The sequence below is a fragment of the Homarus americanus genome, unplaced genomic scaffold (genome assembly GCF_018991925.1).
Source record: "Homarus americanus isolate GMGI-L3 unplaced genomic scaffold, GMGI_Hamer_2.0 scaffold34921, whole genome shotgun sequence".
Lineage (NCBI taxonomy): Eukaryota > Metazoa > Arthropoda > Malacostraca > Decapoda > Nephropidae > Homarus > Homarus americanus.
Window position 1 is genome coordinate 23690242 of NW_024741901.1, and position 18927 is coordinate 23709168.

An 18927-nucleotide genomic window follows, 5' to 3' on the forward strand; every position below is an offset into this window, starting at 1 on the left:
CACATAAGCTATGATATAAAGCTGGATTCCTAAAGGTTCCTCTGTTTAATTTTCTACTTCTCTCCAGCATAGCCTTTAAATGGGGAAGACAGCGCCGTATCTGAAGTGTCAGTTGGATGAGGTTCACTCCAGTTACGGGGTTATTTAATTAGTTCATCATCGGGATGTCGTGTACGGTTACCGGCCTCTGAATCCGTTATAAAGTCTGGTCCGTTCGCTCTATTTTCTCTCTTGATTTTTATTTAATTTTTAATTTTGTGATGATGTGTTCGATGGTATATATGAACGTGATATCTGAAGTTAGATAACTGACAATTGGTGTATCCAGGTATTTAGATTATCTGTAGATTAAATACACCCCCCCAAAGTTATTACACCTGAAGATTAAACACCCTAACACTACGCGGTTAGGTTAGATTAGATTAGGCTATGTTTTGTTAGGTTAAGTTAGCATTAGAGTGCTTAATCACCAGGTAAAATAAGCCGGGTATCTAATCTCAGAAAGAACATTAATCATTGCAAACGGGTGAAGCTGAACCCGGATTCTCAAACGATCGTGCATTGTGTATCCATCGTAACCGGATACATAAGAACACAACAGACTGAATTCTCCTGAAGTAGAAAAATGGCGTCCATAATGGGGCTAATAGTTACCGTGAGATTTTACCATAAGAGATGCATGATTCAGTCACTAGACACCAGTTAGAGCACAAACTTAACATGCAGGATCTATGTGAATCCAGATCTTGGACACACAGTTCAGAACACACCAAGTAGGGGTACTGTAGTAGAATCACGAGAGACTGCTGTGCATAATGATGTAGGGTGTAACGAAAGCACCTGACCTTTGGTCAGGCGATGACATCATCACACCAAACATGGAGTAGGACTGTATTCAAGAGTCATTTCCCGAAACTCTGAGGGATCGTACGTTAAATTTTCCGCTAACTGGAGTAACTGATCCTGCGAGTTAAAAACTCAAACAAAACAAAACAAAGCAAAACAATGCCAGTTAACAATAGAACCCTCCTACGTTGCTTAATTAAGACGATGGCCAAAATGGAGTCAGAATTTCACCGAGACTCGACCAAGCGTAGATGCGTATCATCTGGCGGGTGTTAGAGGGTCTGGCTTTGTTCACAGCGGGAAGACACCGAATAATTAACATTTTAGTGAGTGAGATAAAGCACGTCTGAGAAGCCGCTATTAATTGTAAGCAAGTGAAATAAATAAAATCGCCAGTTTTATAAAAAAGAAAACTAAATAAAAGAAATAATGTTAATAATGAGAACCACTTTGTAGGCAGTTGTGATTTTTGTATTTTTAGATCTACTTGCGGTAAACAGTTAAAAGTATTCTTTATCACGGCTAAATTTCCCGCGTTCCTATGTTCTTTAACGTAAAGTTCTGTAAAAACTCTTCCCGCGTTCGTACGTAACAGGACCCATAAGGCATATTTCGAATTATAATTTCATTACTCATTTGCACATAAAGTATCGGCTTTGTATAAATATTTATGAAGTTGCCACACCTCACCGTTGCTTCGTTCCATGACTTATGACCTTCAGGACCAGATAAGGCAAGACTCGCCCCCGAATTTGTTAAAACATGTACATATTTCATCGTTAGTACGAGGTTGTCGCCATATTGGTCCAATAGGCCTCGTCAGCATTAAAAACTCGCCCTGGCGGTGATGCTAGGTGAGGCTGAAGTTACCATAATGATTGGTTAAGTTAGGTTAGGTGTGGAGTACAGCGCATTCTTTACGTCACGGGATCTCTTCGTCGTGTTTATTGTAAACTTTTGTTAATCTCAGGTTATATTATTATTATTATTGCTATTATATATATTTGCCTTACTTAGTATAAACTTGTGCGAGTCACAGTTATTACTATTGTTATTGTTTATTTGAATTTTAGTGTTACTTTAGTAAGGTCAGTACAAAGAGATCCCCTCCTGTAATCCTTCAGTAGTGTTTATTATAAAAATGCTTTAATCTACTGTATTCATCGTATAAATCTTGTAATTCTTCTGAATTTAATGTATAAATCATGTAATCCCATTGTACGCGTTAAACATTGATACTGTTATTCTACTTAGTGTTTAAAATATAAATATATTTTAATCCCACCGTAAATGATACAAAAACAATCCTGTTGTGTTTAATACAGCTCTATTTCCAGTGTGTTAAATATACAAACTTTATGAACCTGCGATAAGTTTTAATATTAAAATCCCATGATCCGTTTAAAAAAATATTCAGGTATTGTTTACGGAATTGACGCATTAATCTCCTAAAAAAGACAGTAGTCTTATCAATGAGTGAACTTCATGAATATAATATTTTAAATCATATTACCCTGCTACTAGTATTTCAGTTACAAATATTACAGTGTAGATGATAAATATTACTCGAGTCCATTGTGTGTATAATCAAAGCCTTTGGCTGTTAACATTCAGTAAAATCATCAAACAATTTCACATTGAATCAGAAATAAATATATTAAACCAAGGTCTTCAAAGAAAATGGCAGGTGTTTACACTTCTCGTGAAAAGCGTCTGGTGGATTTCTTGGTTATCCTTAGATGAATTGTCAAACTTTTTATCACTATATTCGCTGTACATTGGTGTATACCCTCACTATCTGTATATACCGCATACCTGCGCTATATGCATTCTGAAATGTATAAAGAACTTACATTGTCTATATATATATATATATATATATATATATATATATATATATATATATATATATATATATATATATATATATATATATATATATATGCTGAATGCTGACCCAAATATATATTAGCTTTAAGCCGGTCCGACTAATTACCCAAATGTAGCCGAAATGAAGTCAAATAATGGTCCTACATGAATAAATCGGGTTACCAATCACTTCTCGACTAGTAGGCTATTTGGTGTCACAAAGTCACAAAAAATTGGTAAACTTAATTTAATCTGAGTTGTGTTGTGTTAGGTTAGGTTAGGTACATGCACTTGATCTATTAACTCAGATTAAATTAAGTTTACCAATTTTTTGTGACTTTGTGACACCAAATACTAGTCGAGAAGTGATTGGTAACCCGATTTATTCTTGTAGGATCATTATTTGACTTCATTGCGGCTACATTTGGGTACATTTGGGTAATTAGTCGGACCCCCTTAAGCTATGATTCCATTCACGCGTTTCAGTGCGTTTGCGTTTTCAATTGCTACAGGGAGGAGCGATTGCCATGTACTGCAAACGCATAATGCTAACTCAACTTTGCCAATGGAGACAACCGTGTACATTTCAGTGTGATTAATTTTTGACGCTAACGCAACCGCTAACACGTGAATAGAATCCTAGCTTTAGGATTCCAGGAATACCAATTGTATGCAGCTCCTTGAGGTCCCCCAAGCATAGCCCTCTAGCGGCAGAGTTTGCACCTTAGCAGTGAGCTCAGGTAAATACTGGTCCAGGTGGCAACACGACGCACCGCGCGTTGCTTGTGTAAGTTTGTAATATAACTTATCCTGTAGTAAGTACAAATAATTTTATATGTCTCCCTGTCACTTGATACATCAGATTGTGTTACTGATGAGCAGATAAACAAATAATAAAGGTGTAAGCGTGGATAAAGTTATTAAATAATGGTAATATGAAACTGTAGGTGGTGGACTTGAGGAGTCAGGGGTGGGGTGGTTCAAACAGGACACCTACAAACACTCCTTGCAAATATTCACGTAGTAAAACTCATACTTCCTGAATAATACTTCTTATCAAGGTAATTAACGCATAAATTAGCTCTTGTTATATATTCCCGGAGTAGTAGATGAGGTTATTAGCTAGAAAGTGTTTGGGAACCCGTGAAATGGCCAAGGTAAGTGTGCCCTGTTGAGTCCCACCTCTGGCATGTGGGTGGGGTCCTACACGTCCGCTGTTCCTAACACGCCAACAAAGTCTCTTGTCTCCGGCATATACCGAGCAAAATGCGCCCGTGTCAGAAAACTTAGTTACATCTTCATAGCACAACGAAAACATTGAAGGAGAGGTAATGTATTTCAGCAGTCACGTAGACAGGAGTGCCTTGTGTGTTGATCATGATGAGTGACCGTCAGTGTGAGGCAGGAGGGTAATATGTTCCGATATTGAATAATCTTAACTATGACAATCGCCGAAAAATTAAAACTGGGGTGCTGGGTAAACTTCTTCATTGCATTTTCATATCTTAAATTTCAACTGGTTAGGAAAGAACCTTTAACTCAAGTCACCAAGGCCATATTCAGCAGTTTCATTAAGGTCCACTAAGTTGTATCAGGTAAGACTAATAAATGTTTTGCAGCAAAGAGTTATTATATATAATAATTAGTTTTTGAATACTGAAAATTACGTATATTTTGTCAAAAAAATGTTGGCCGTATAGTACTGTACATAGCTTTCATTACTCAACATGAAAATGAAAGAACGCTGAATATAGGTACGGCAGCTGTATTGGCGGACGGTTAAGTCAGATTAGGTTCCATTAGGTTTGGTTAAGTTAGGTTCGGCTAGTCAGAAAGAAGGCCATCTTGGTAACTATCATTAGAGATCCTCCCCGACTTACGACCACCCGGTCATACGACCGCCTCAGTTGTACCAAAATATTGTCAAATTACCTATTTTTGAGTCCCAACGTTTGTGATTGCTTTGTGCACTGACAAAATTTTCGTTTGTAAATCACTTTAAAATGGCTGGCAAGCTTAACAGTGAGAGTTTTGTGGTGCTGAGAAGAAAAAGAGACACCCATTTTAGATTTATGTATTATTTAAGCATTTTCGACTTACGACCTGGATTTGGGTCCCCAACCCCGTCGTAAGTCAGGGAGGAGCTGTATATAGTCTGCCCGCCATGCATGTGCATTAGGCTGCTGTACCTATAGACATCAGCATTTCGCATATGGCTGCCATACCTATATAGTGCGCCTAGAGAAAAAAATATTTAATGTAAAACAACAGTAAAACAACAGTTTGCCTGAAGACACTCATTAGTATGGCCGATATATCTCCTTGTGTATATCTATTTTGTGTGAATATGCTTGTGATTATATGGTAATGTCTTTTGTACTGTACTGTGCATGTGTAAAGAAAAACAGATTTATAAATGCTTCATTGATTTATGGAATATATATTTGGATGAAATTTACAGAGAATAAATAAAAAGTTGGCTGTACGATACTCACGAACCTCATAGCTGAAGAATTAATACACAGCGCTGAATACTGCATACCAGTAGTGTCACGACATTCCTTGCTTATCATTCATTAGTGTTATATAAATACACAAAGATATGGACACTGTCATAGAATTCTTGATTATCCTAAACAAGTGACATAAATTTTAAACAGATCATTTTCACACAGGTTTCAAGAAAGCATATGAAGGGAACCTGTATCACCTTTCACACACTTGTCTGGCTCACCTACCACCACTACTGCTGCTCTTACTAGGAGTGCGGTTGATTACGTCACTTCCTGCCAATAACGCCATCATCGGTTAGCAAGTTGCCCATAACACTACAAGAAAAAAGCGATCACAACTAGTACAACCATAGTACACAAGAAGCTCCTCCGCCACCACCACCATGAAGGAGTGCTGGTCGCCGTGGTACTACTATGACGACATCAAGACAGCAAGTAAGGCGTGTGCAGCCACTACCATCTTCTTCAGCACATTCTCCATCATCTACATCAGTCACTGTCTTAGTGGTGGTGACTCCTCCCAGTTCTTCCTCCCACTGTTTGAGACAGATGTTGACACAAGTAAGTACAAGATAAAGTTGAATAAGAATAAGTAGAATAAAGGAGAAAAATTTTTATTTTTTTATTTTTTTTGTTAACTAAACCAACCTAACATACTGTATTCAACTTAACCTAATGTTAAATATTCAGACACATGGAAGTGTGGAAAATGGCTGTCAAATGGCAAAGAGAACGATGATTCTGTACCTTTAATGCCCTGATGTGCTGGTTCACATCTCAGCCTGTCAGCATATGGCTAGTACTGTACCAGTATTTATGCATACTGACACTGTCCTTAATATTATGTCAATCTTTAATGTTTACATTTAGTAATTAATAGTATCCGAAGTTTAATTTTATAAATGAAGCAATACAAAACATGATTCCTATGCATGAAATAATCAGTACCCATCCCCTAAAACTCAGTACCGTATAGTACATATCCTTTCTCCAGACACAATTCACCTGCTCCCCAAAACATTCTATAGAATAATAACGCAGTCCTTAAAATGCTTCTTACCCTCCACAGCCATGAGGGGTGCGGGCGGGTTCATGATTGTGTTCTACCTGTTTTACATCGTAGTCTCAGGCCTCATGGTGAGGGGGCTTATCTTGGATCATCGGGGCTTCATCCTTCCCTGGCTCACTCAGAATCTCATCTACGTACTCATGATCATCGCTTTTGCCCTCTGGCTGCAGGCATCGTACTACCATTATGTGAGTTTAGGTTGTTTGTGAAATATGATAAGGCAACTAGTCTTAACTGTTTTGTGTATAATAAGACTATGAAACTAGTTTATTTACTATTATCCAATCTAAAAATTTTCCCTAATGTATCTCAACAGATATTAATACACCATATGTTCAAGAGGCATTTTTAAGTAGGCTTCATGAAGTGCAATTTATAATTTGATAATCATCCTAAAGGACCCATATTATTCAGTCAGCCATGTTTAGGGGGTTAGAACTCAAGGAACCCTGATAAAAGCAGCTGTGGTAACCTCATGGAGCTTCTCTAGATGGATAAACTCTGCACCCACAACTGTGTTTCTCATATTTTAGTCCTCTGGGTTTTCGAAGTGAAAATCTTTGAATATCTTTTTGCCAGTTTTGACAACTGTCTTGTTTTTAGGATGAAGGTGGCAGTATAGTAGGGAATTTTTTCCGTACCAACGTATTTTAAAAAAGACTAATAATTTTGGATGTGTACAGTTGCGTCAAAAGTTTGCCCCCTCCCAAAATGAAGCAGCATCGACCCCTAATGAGATGAAACAGGATAAGTCAGCTCAAAGACTCATTGCCGTGACTCAATTTCACCACTGGGAATGAACTTTTGTCCCAAACTGTACATGAGGTCATGGTGAACCTGCTTACATGTCATTTGTCAACTCAGGTCATCAAAGAGACCGCCAAGGTCTTGTTGAAGATGTGACTGAGGTCGTAGTCAACCTGCTCCCAGTCATAGGTTGAAAACTTTATACAATAATGCTATGGACATGACCAGCCATTGTCACGAGCAACATTGTGGGTGTACTGGTCGGTAGCAAATTGAAAACTGAAATGAATTGTTTGCATTTTGCACTCTTGACAACAATAACTGTCGCGACCCATTAGAACAGTGACCCATAGTTTGAGAACCACTAGTCTAGGTTCAAGGGTATGGCTATGGGTTCCCTAATAAACTGGGATATCAGAATCAATCCTGCATTTTTAATTAATATTTCCAGTCATATTAGTACATTTAAAAAAAATATTTTATATTTTATTTTTTATCACTTTTATATTCTGTACTGATTATGCATTTGTTTTTCAGCTGCTGTCTGTGTTATGGACGTTGCTCTATGTGCTCTTTGCTGCTGCTCATGTAAGTTAATTAACTATCCCACCAGTCTGTTACCTTCAGCACATGTCTGATGTAATAACTTCTATGATAGATGAACTGTAAGTACTAAAATCACTTACCTGCATCACCTGTGTCTGCCTCTAGAATACAGTATAGTACTATACTTCTCTACAGTACAGTGCAGTATACAGTAGCAGCAGATGGGAAATATCTGTACTGTTATTATTGAGTTGGTGCTAACACATTTCTTATAGACAGCACATGCCATTTCCCACTTTCCACGGGTTCTTCACCCATGCTATGAATAAATACTTTTGTTTCCCTCACTTTCATTCTTAAACCCTTGACTCCATTCCATCCTTCCATTGTGAATAAAATAGTTTTTGTTTAGGAAATTTGGAGTGTATATGATTTCTTCAGTTATAAAACACATTATTTGCTCTTATATTTCATGTAGATCCACAATGAAAACGTGGATAAGATAAATCTTGATAAAATCACATGGGAAAAGGGAAACAACGGAGCACCTAAGCATTCGTCTTTATTCAAGACCATGTAGCAAATGTAATTGTAATTATGTAGGACAGACAGGAAAACACTGCAGCTCAGAATCAAACAACATAAGTATAATATCAGAACAGCATCTGAAAGCAGTGCCTTGTTCGTTCATGTTAGGAATAATAATCATCCCATTGCTTGGGAAAAAAGCTTTGAAGTATTTAAATCATCTTGTGTCACAGAAAGACTTCTGGTTGAAGCTAGTTTGATTAAGAAATTAAAATCAATAAACCTTAGTGATGGTCAGTTCAAAACTGATAATTTGTTACATAAATTTATTTGTCAGTGGCCCAAGGTTAAAAATGCTTTGAAAACCTTTGATCTAGATGTATGATAGTTATTTAGTGGGTCCCTTATTTTTGACCTGACCTGACTAGTCACGTCACCCCCCTTCTCTTAAGCTCCTCTACGTGTGTGTTGGTGTGGGGATTAGTGGATGACATCATTATGACCTGACCTCATGTTTTTAAGATCACCCTGTATATTTAAGCCTCTCTCTGTTCATGTAATCCAGTTGCCTCTGAAGATGTCTTGAATAAATACGAAAGCTAAGGTGCTCCGTTGTTTCCCTTTTCCCGTGTGATTTTATCAAGATTACTCTTATATGTGTTGCTGTAGAATTTTGGGGCATGTGAAAGGTTATGGCTGTCCATCTCCTCAACTGTTTACACTTCTAACCCCCACCATAGAATTTTAGGGGCAGGAAATATAAGGTTATGGCTGTTTGTCTGTCTACATGTTTGTATTTATACCCCCCATCATAGGATGTCAGGGCAAATGAGGTTGCACCAGCCCATTCACCCAACTGTTTGTTGTTAATTTCATGATTCATATGCCATTGATGAAAATAATGAGCAATGCCTAACTTTTTAGAATTACATGTCTGTGTTGTGGAGTCATTTTGTCATTGATGAAAGTAATAAATGTTGCCTAAATTATTTTTAGAGACTCAGAATCACATAAGCAAGTAAATTGTCATTTTTGTGGGGTTATTTTGCCATTGTTGAAAATTATGAACATTGCCTAAAGCACAGCTTATGACAGGAAGCATTATCAATGATGAGGATACTGAGTGAGAAGTGAATTAATTGTGTTGACAGGTTTGATAACATATCACACTTTTAAAACAAGAAGTCCTTCATTACTGTTTGGTATTGTGGTATTTTATTGTTTAATTTACAATGTGATTTTAATTTTGTATTTTAGTGGAGTTTACTGACTTTGTAAACTATCTCATTAATTTTGTAGTTGTTTTTCATTTGTAGGAGAGAGAGAGGTACTGTATAGGTGTATGTCTAGACAGTACAGTATATGTATGTACAGAATTCTGTGTATACATGTATACACTGAATACTTAACCTTATGTACCCACATAGACATTTTCTCATATACTGTATTAATACAGCTCCTCCCCGATTTACGGCGGGGTTAGGGACCCAAATCCAGGTCGTAAGTCGAAATGGTCGTAAGTTGAAAATGCTTAAATAATACATAGAAAATCTAAAATGGGTTTCTCTTTTTCTTCTCAGCACCACAAAACTCTCACTTTTAAGCTTGCCAGCCATTTTAAAGTGAGTTACAAACAAAAATTTTGTCTGTGTACTGACGTTGGGACTCGAAAATACGTAATTTGACAAAATTTTGGTACGACTGAGGCGGGTCGTAAGTGCGGGTAGTCGTAAGTCGAGTAGGTTGTAAGTCGGGGAGGAGCTGTACACATAAAAAGACGCACACACACACATGCACGAGAATCTCTGATGTGTTTGTATTTATTTCTGTGTTTTTTTTAGATAGACAAGTAGATACAGTATACAGATAGATTGTGTCACTAAAAAACTACCGATAAACAGGCAGATCCAGGATTTTATAAGGGGGGGGGGGGAGTAGTGGGATTTTAAGTGAATGGAAATAAGGTCACAAGAAAAAAGTCAGTTTTGACTAAGAAAGCATTCACATTTTATTTAAATATCATTAACAAGTAAAGTATAAATCCAGAGCAGTTTAAGGTCATTGTTAATTGACAGTGATATCTCCGTTAGCCGGAATCCCTCAAACCCGGAACTCTCCGATAGCCGGAATTGAAATTTTCCCAATACCCAAAAAATTCCGGGGATGTGGGGAGTTTTTTCCTGGTTTGAGGTGGAAATTCTGAGAAAAATTTTCCGTTACGCAGAAAATTCCGGGGATGAGGTATATTTTTCCGGGGTCGAGAGATGATGTAATGGGCAATTTCTGGAACTTCCGAGAACATTTTTCCGTTACCCGGAAAATCCCAGGGATGAGGTATTTTTTCCAGCTTTGAAAGTCGTCTCGTTTCTCATGAAATCTCTCGTTCCCGGACGTGCTCTGCACCAATTGTTCTGGCTAACGGGGATATCACTGTACTGTACGTGAATTCCACAGATTGACAAAACAATACGTGATATTTCCATTAGCCCCAAAAATTTCCAGAATGACTCATTATGTCATCTCTCAAACGCGGAAGAATCCCCCATCTCTGGAATATTTTCAGGTTGCCGGAAAATTTGTCTCGGATTTTCTAGAAAATGCTCCTGATTTTCATCTACCAATAACGGGGGGGGGGAAAATCCCCCATCCCCGGAATTTTACGAATACCAGGAAATTTTTTTCTGAATTTTCCAGAAAGTGCACTCCTCAGAAAATCGTTCCCTAACTCGGAATGTTCTGGAAAATTAAGAGCAAATTTCATTCCGGCTATTGAAGGGATTCCAGCTACCGGAGATATTACTTTGTACTGTACTGCATCATCTCCAAGGTGATACCCTTCCTCTTCCTCCTCAGGGTGGCACTGTTTGTAGTGTCAGCTGTCTTCATTGGACTCTTCATCTTTGGGGTTGATCATAAACTTAAACAAAAAAATGAGTTACCAAAGGCAATGCATATTCCACGAGGACGAGAACATGATGATAAACAAACACTGCCAAGTTGTCTAGGCTTACTGACTAGCAAGTGCTGGGTCAGCCTGGCACAGACTTAACCTCAGAGTATAGAACACTCACCTGACTGGCTGCTGAGGCAATGACAAAGCATGACTTTCCCAGCTCTACAAATAATAATGTGAGCTGGATCAAATACAAGCTTGTTATGGGATTTGTCATGAAAGTGCAATTTTTTTTTTGTGTGTGGGGGGAGGGTATCAGTATAGGTCCTGGAGCACATCCCTATACAATACATGTAACAATTTAATGCATTTTTTTGTGGGAGGGGGCATAACTCCTTAGAGTGAGGGACACCTGTTAAAACCATTTATTGGTAAATTACTGTACTGTAGTCTTCAGGTACAGTACAGTACCTGCATTATATGTACAGGTATATTGTATATATTGTATTGTGTAAGAAATTTATCTCCCATATTACAGTACAGGTTGACAACCCTTTATCCGAAATTCCGAAAACCGAAAGTTTTTTTTGTGGGGCAATTTTTTTTTTTTTTTTTTTTTTTTAAACAGGGATTAGCCCACCTGGGCATAGATCACTGACCCACATCAGGGCCTGGGGGTGGGGGCGAAAATGTAATAGTAATAATAATAATAATAATAATAATAATTATTCATAGTAAATACAAATTTTAATAAAAATACACCAAAATAAAATATACATTAATAATAATAATAATAATAATAAAATATAATAATAAAATTAATAAAAATAATAATACAGGAGTACTGTAATAATAAAATAATAATAATAAAGAAATACAAGAATGAAAAAAAGATCAAAAGTGAGAAACACGACCTAGACCTATGAATTTTTATTATTATAATTAGTATTATAATTTTTATTATATTTTCGCCCCCCAGGCCCTGATGTGGGTCAATGATCTATGCCCGGGTGGGCCAAAAAAAAAAAAAAAACCTAATCATTCTGAAAACCGAAAAATTCCGAAATCCGAAGTGCCTCTGGTCCCAAGGATTTCGGATAAGGGATTGTCAACCTGTACTGTATATACAAGATACTGTACTCAAGTCTTTTATATAGGAAATTTATAACTTGCAATTTTTTGTCTCACCGTACTTATGTTTGTAGGTATACATGCAGAGGTGTGTCAAGAGCCAGTATGATAACATTAAGAAATCTCAAGCACCAAACATCGTCCAGCTATATTGAGCTGTTTCTCTTCAGCCGTCATCCTCACTCGGCTACATAACATCCGTCCTGGTAAAGTTCCCCTGTGAAACAGCTTCACAGCATCTACTTCCATATACAGTACCATGATAGTGAACTATCACAACAGTTGTCCTGAAATGCAAGTTTTTCCTTTTTCCCTATACAGTACTGTATAGTTAACATAGGGATATGGCTGTTTAACACCTGTCTGACACACAGACACATTCATACAATACATATTGCCTCAACACCTGAGAAACAGCTTTACATGTCCACCTTTCAGACTTGGATGTACTGTACCAGGTGTCCACTTATGACTTCCATACTGAAATCTTAGTGCGACATTTTTATCTACGTACCTTATAGGTAAGTTAAGGAAATTGTATTATTTACTTAATGCTGATTATGTTTTTAATATATTTATAGTACTGGATGTTGCTTATCAGATTATTACAATCAGAAATTTCATGTTTTCATCATAGACATCAAATATTTACTATTGGAATTGTAGAACTGAAAATTTTATATATTTTTATGTTGTTATTGACTTCATATTCTGAGTTATGACCACAAACTTGAAGAATCTCTTAGCTATTGGATGCTTTACACCCTGGTGATAGTAAAAATGAATGAATGCATGATTAAACTGCACCTAAATACTGTATAACTATGGTACTGCAGTACATGCAGAGAAAGAGATAGAGTATGAGATGGACATACAGAGTTGACATAGATATGGCAATGTCAACATCATAAGGCAAATTCTCAAATGATTCAATATTTAATGTAGATTGTTTACATTATACCAAAAGCTACTTTATCTTAAATTATTAACTTCAGTAATACATTTACATAAGCTTTTAAACTTGACTAGAAATGTAGTACGTACTATATTTACAAAATTGAAATATCTGAAATATTTGCTACTAAATATTAGTGATGGTAAGTTTGTCTGTCATTAATGTGGGTAAATACTATCCAGTGCTCAAACTAATTTATCTTCATTATATTTTGTCTTATCTATGTATTTAAACTTTATCCTTGAAGCTCGACCTTTGTAACTCCTGAAGGATCTTGTACAGCAATCTTCAGAACTTTGCCTTCAACTGTTTTCCTCTGAAGCTTTACCTTTTTGACAATTTCCAAACTTTTCACACTTGTACTTTACCTCTGTAGTGGTGTCTCTCTAAGACCGGTTTTAAAACTTATTTCACGCTTCCGTCTATTAATGGTGGCTGTTGTGTCCCACCACTCACCATTTTCAGTCAAATCCAATGTACAGTACAATACATACCTGTGTTTAGGTAATGGGCAACTCATCAGCTTATAATAGACAACTTTGAGTAATGTATATTATTAAACTATATAAAATGTTGTTAGATTGCCCTGGTTGTGCCAACATTGTAATTATTTTTACATTACACATGAAAATTTGCACTGTGTAATGTACAGCACTGCCAAGGCACAACATACTGTAATTGCAATTGATGATTGCATATTGTTATAATAATGCACCTTAACTATGTGATACTATTAGAGTCTAATTAATTTTTACTTCACATGGAATTACTTTGTTGTATTTTATACTTTTTCCATGGTACAATACTGTACACCTATGTAGGAATACTGTAGTCGGTTTTGCTATAAGCGGTAGTTGCGTTCTTGAAAAACACTGCATTTTAGAAAAATTACGTTGTAGTAACCATTGATTTAATGAGAATTAAGGGGTAGTAGATTCGAGAACACCAACATGACTGACATGGAACTCAGTTTCATTTTTATATTATTGTTAGTTTTTATGTGTTTTAGTTTAATAATATCATTCATAGTCTTAACCTGCTCGTGGTCTTTCGACACAAATTGCATCACTAAGTGCTCCGGTGCTGGTGCGACCCTTCCCGCTCAGCCATATCTCACATAAGCACAAACGAAGGAACGGTGGACCAGCCCTATCTACCACCTAAGTTCCTCCTACTAGCCTCATGGACTGGCAGATGCATCTCTAAGGGTGTAATTTGGGCCTGAATCGTTTAATAAAATGGATAAACCGTTCCTTTAAAGATGCAGAACAAATGAACACAAAGAAAAAATATGGGAGTGTGATTCTCTTAACTGCTTTTAATGATAAAACTTTTAAATCAAAACATTTTTAGTCATAAGAAGAGAAGATAGTTGTCTGAGGCGACTGGTGGAGGAGGAACTTGAATCAGTTTGACCACTTTATCAAAAAACATTTTCACACCCTTGCCATGATAAAGTTGAGATACTGTACAGTACTTGTATTAAAATAAAGCACAGTCTGCGATTACAGCATCTGATACATATGTAAGTTAAACAAAGACTGTAAGGGAGGTGCAGTGCCTTGTGTGATGCAACGCCAAGGCGACCGCATAATTGCTTATACCTACTTCACTGACATATTTCTGTTTACTTAAATGCATAATAGAAAATGTATTCCCTTAATACATTCATCACGTTACAACCAAGTTGCACTATAAAACGTGTTGTAGGAAAACTTACTGCATACACTACTGTAATAGATTCAGCTGGGCTATGAAAATTAAGCTTATACAAAATCTATTATGTACACGTAATATAAATACAGTAGTACAGTATTGGTGAATACTTGTCCTTTTGTGAAGTAGTGGTATACTTTATTTTGTTCTTATGGATTAGAACAAAGCATATTTTACTGGATATAATACTTCATACTGTATACATACAAATTGCATATATAAATTTACAGTATATTCAGGGTATATTTGTATACACTACATGCGGTCATATAACTTAATAAAGAAGACTGCACTGCACCTCCACTTCTATTTTGAGAGAAACTGAAGGCTTAAAAGGTTTATAGCATGATTGTACTGACAAATGCTATAAAAAAAAAAGGAACACACCAAAGTGATGATTTCCGGATTGTACTGTTTTGCATACTAAAAGATCTAGGTATGGCATTGTACAGGTAATGTAGTCCTTATTTATTGCAGTGGTTCTCTGACTGAAAACCCTCGTGATGTGTGCCTCAACTAATGTGTCATCTTGCATCTAAAAGGTTCTTCCTCACAGTTTGAACTTTTTCTTACAGTAATGTTGCAAAAAATTGAAACACGATTATCGGATATTTGATTGTAAAGATTAAATTGCAATAAATTGGCTCTGATATGCAAATTTGTGTAAATTGAGGACTACTGTACCTACAAATGTATACAGTTGGTCCTCATATTACGCGGTCCCGCATTCCGCGTTTCACTGTTAACGCGGTGCCTTGCCAGAACCTAACATTTTCACATTCCGCGGTCGTGAACCCCATTACGCGGAGAGCGGCTGGCAAGCCGCGCCATTTTTGGATCCAAACCTCCCGCCATCCGCCATGTTGTGTAAGAGGCGCGAAAATGGTGCGCACAAGGTCGCCCAGTCATCAAAACATGACCAGTTCTTCACCCGCCACCCACTACAGCCGGCCCAAGTCAGTGATAGTGATAATTATAGTGAGGATATGGACTTATATGAACTTTGGGGGGTTTGACAAAGAGGCCCTGCAAGCCTCTGTGGTGGATAGTGATACAATTGATACAAGTGATACAGGTGAGGGCCAATAATCTGCCCTCTGCCTCGGAACCAACCGCCCATCCCCGTGTGCCCAGCCATCTTTTCTACTAATGTAAGTGTTAAAAAACCTAATATTATTGATATTTCTCTTAATTATTAATTGTGTGTGCATGCCATCATAAAGTTAAGATAATATTTTTACTACAACATAGTTGTGTGTCGTCAAAAAGTGGAGTTTGGGGATCGGCCCGGACTCCATTTCAATTAATCCCATATGTTGTTATTCACTTTACGCGTTTCTCACTTTCCGCAGTACCCTCCGGGTTACATTAACCGCGTAATATGAGGACCAACTGTAGTGTCAGTACTGTAGACATAGAAAAGATATTGTTAATGCTGTTAGAGAATATTCCTGGTAGGCATTGCATGTATTTAGGGTTGTATAAACTACAAACTTACAAGAAAATATTATATTGATAGCAAATATTGTATTAATAGAAGAGTTAGACAGTGCACTGTTCTTAAGATTTTGAAAAAGACAAGTACATTGAGAAGGTATTATAATTGTGATGGTAACATCAATAACTGGATAGATAGATGATGATGGTAAACATTTTGTGCTGTACAGTACTTACATGTGTGTAGTACAGTATCAGTGGATATAAAAATGGATCAGGGTATATATTTTTGTGTGGACATTTGTATATTTTTATACATAGGATCTTGACAGTATACAGTACTGACTAAGTATTTAACCAGGCTAAAATTTTACTTTACACTTTAAAAAACAGTTAACTTTACTTGTGAATGTTAAGTTATATTAAGAATGCTTTTGTAAAATTATTTGGTAAGGTAGCTAGTAAGAATGATTGGTATTGAATGAGTGTTGCTCTCGATTCTGTCCAACTTACCCCTTAGTGGGAAAAAGATTGCAAATGGGGAAATAAGGTTTCTGCATACTCCTTTGTCTTGAGAATCATTGTTATGCTTACAGTTTTGTCATGAATTTACTGTTATTACATATCCCATTTGTTAACCTGGTGATTTAGGGGTCTGTTTATATTTGTATAAGTGAATAACACTTCTACTAATTGTGATTAACTTTCCGTCCAAAGAAATTCATATTGAATCTCATTTTGTATACTGTACAAAAAAAATGTCCATCAAAGTGTTTTTTCATTTGCTAATCCTCTAATATTTCTGTACTTACTGGTGTGTAATACTGAATCTCATTAATGACCCTAACATAGTGTGGGATGCACACAATTAGGTCCACGCACACTTAGGTCCAGAGCTTTTATGAACCTTTGGCTTTGACATCTTGTTTCCAATACAGTACACACTTCTGAAAAATTGTGTGTTAGCACTGAATTGAATTCAATTGAAACAGTTTATTTAGCCAGAAAAACACAGATACAGAGTGGATAATAATAACAATATTAGCATGGCTGAGCCAGTTGAGAACCTGAGCTCTCTTTGAGGCACCTGATATATACTGTACATTTATCTCGAGGAAGTATCATCTGGAATAGTACAATAGCATGGTAGTAATAAGTACATCTCATAGTGTTACCATGGTTATCACTTCAATATTTATTTATTTTATGAGTTATTTTTTTTATTTTTTTTTATTTATTTATTTATACATACATATACATATATACACATATATATATATATATATATATATATATAGTATACATACATACACTGTGTAAAACTCTTTCCTCAAATGCAAGTGGGTTGTTCACATCCTCTCTTGTGAACACACAAAAAAAGATATTCATTGTCTTCACCTTGTCCTGATCAGTCTGGTATGCCCACACATGTCTTTAATTTTCATTTTGCATCATAGTAGAAAGCATTAGGGTTTGACTTTGCCTTGTTTACAATCTGCCGCGGGAACTTTTTTCAGCCCTTCTACACTTTGATTTTGCTTGGTTCTGGACCAAGTATACATCCTTCTGTTATACTCATCAATTGTCATAACCCAGCTCTTGAAATTCTGAGATATTTTCTTAACGTTGTCACTGCTGCATGGTCCATGTGTAATGGTAGTAGGTATTAGGCAGCTACCAAACAGGGAGGTACTACCGCCTGGGAAGATATTGGAAGCATAATGTGTTGTCTGTGGTAGATCTTGCTGCCACATGGCATCACGAAAATTGTGACCAAGTCCCAGGTTGCTGATCTGACTTTCTGCTTCATTTACACACAATTGCAGTGTCTCAATTAATTGTTTCTCTTACTATTGACAACACAACATATATACAAGTATATTGTTCCTCACTTTTGTTTTGTTTTCATTTTGTATTTCTTTGTGGTTCTTTATTATTATTGTTATTATTATTAATAATTATTATTATTATTAATTATTATTATTATTATTATTATTATTATTATTATTATTATTATTATTATTATTATTATTACATTTTCGCCCCCCAGGCCCCGATGTAGGTCAGTGACCTGTGCCTGGGTGGGCTAATTCCCGAAAAAAACAAAAAAAAAAGTCCTGGAGCCAGTGCTTTTGTTGTCTAGATTTTACTGTATATTTATCAATCATATACTGTACTGTAGTACACTATACATCTGATATTCAGTGTAGTACAGTATCTTAATTCTTACTTCTCGACAAGTCAGGCCAGTAAATATCCCTCATTATTTCCCTTTATCCTCTTCACCACTGATTGGTTTTATAGCCAGTGTTGGTCAGGTCTGGTCTTGAATGCTCTCATACTTGGTACCTTCACAACACACTGACAGAATATTCCAAGAGCTCATAACACTCACTCTGAAAAAGTTTGCCTTGACAATTTTATGAGCTTGTGGCTTCATCAACATTAAGCTGTGACCCCTAGCAAGGACTGATGTATGGATGCATGGACACTTTCAGCAGATATCAGAAAGAGGTTGGAGGCCTTTTAAATGTGGTGTTATAGGCAAATGCTAAAAATAAGCTACACTGACAGGAACACAAAGGAAGAACTAATACTAGCAAACACTTCAAGAGAAATACAAGTACAGTGACCCCTCGTTTAACGAACACCTCGGTTAACGTAATTTCGATTAACG

At 36.5% G+C, this 18927-nt stretch overlaps 1 protein-coding gene across 4 annotated transcripts; it reads left to right on the top strand.

The window, feature by feature from the left end:
- The first annotated feature begins 3181 nt into the window (after positions 1-3181).
- On the top strand, positions 3182-15219 carry LOC121876156. Of its 4 annotated transcripts, XR_006090721.1 has the most exons (6): positions 3664-3776; positions 5391-5789; positions 6298-6485; positions 7582-7632; positions 12217-12348; positions 12581-15219. XR_006090721.1 is itself a non-coding variant. In XM_042381097.1 (5 exons), exons 2-5 carry the CDS (start codon positions 5612-5614, stop codon positions 12295-12297), a joined length of 498 nt encoding a protein of 165 aa, XP_042237031.1. In that variant the 5' UTR covers positions 3182-3502; positions 5391-5611; the 3' UTR covers positions 12298-15219. The 4 variants fall into 4 exon arrangements, 3 of the variants coding, with proteins under 3 accessions (XP_042237031.1, XP_042237030.1, XP_042237032.1); XM_042381097.1 differs by lacking the exon at positions 3664-3776 and adding an exon at positions 3182-3502 and having other exon boundaries at positions 12217-15219; XM_042381096.1 differs by having other exon boundaries at positions 12217-15219.
- Positions 15220-18927: the final 3708 nt, after the last annotated feature.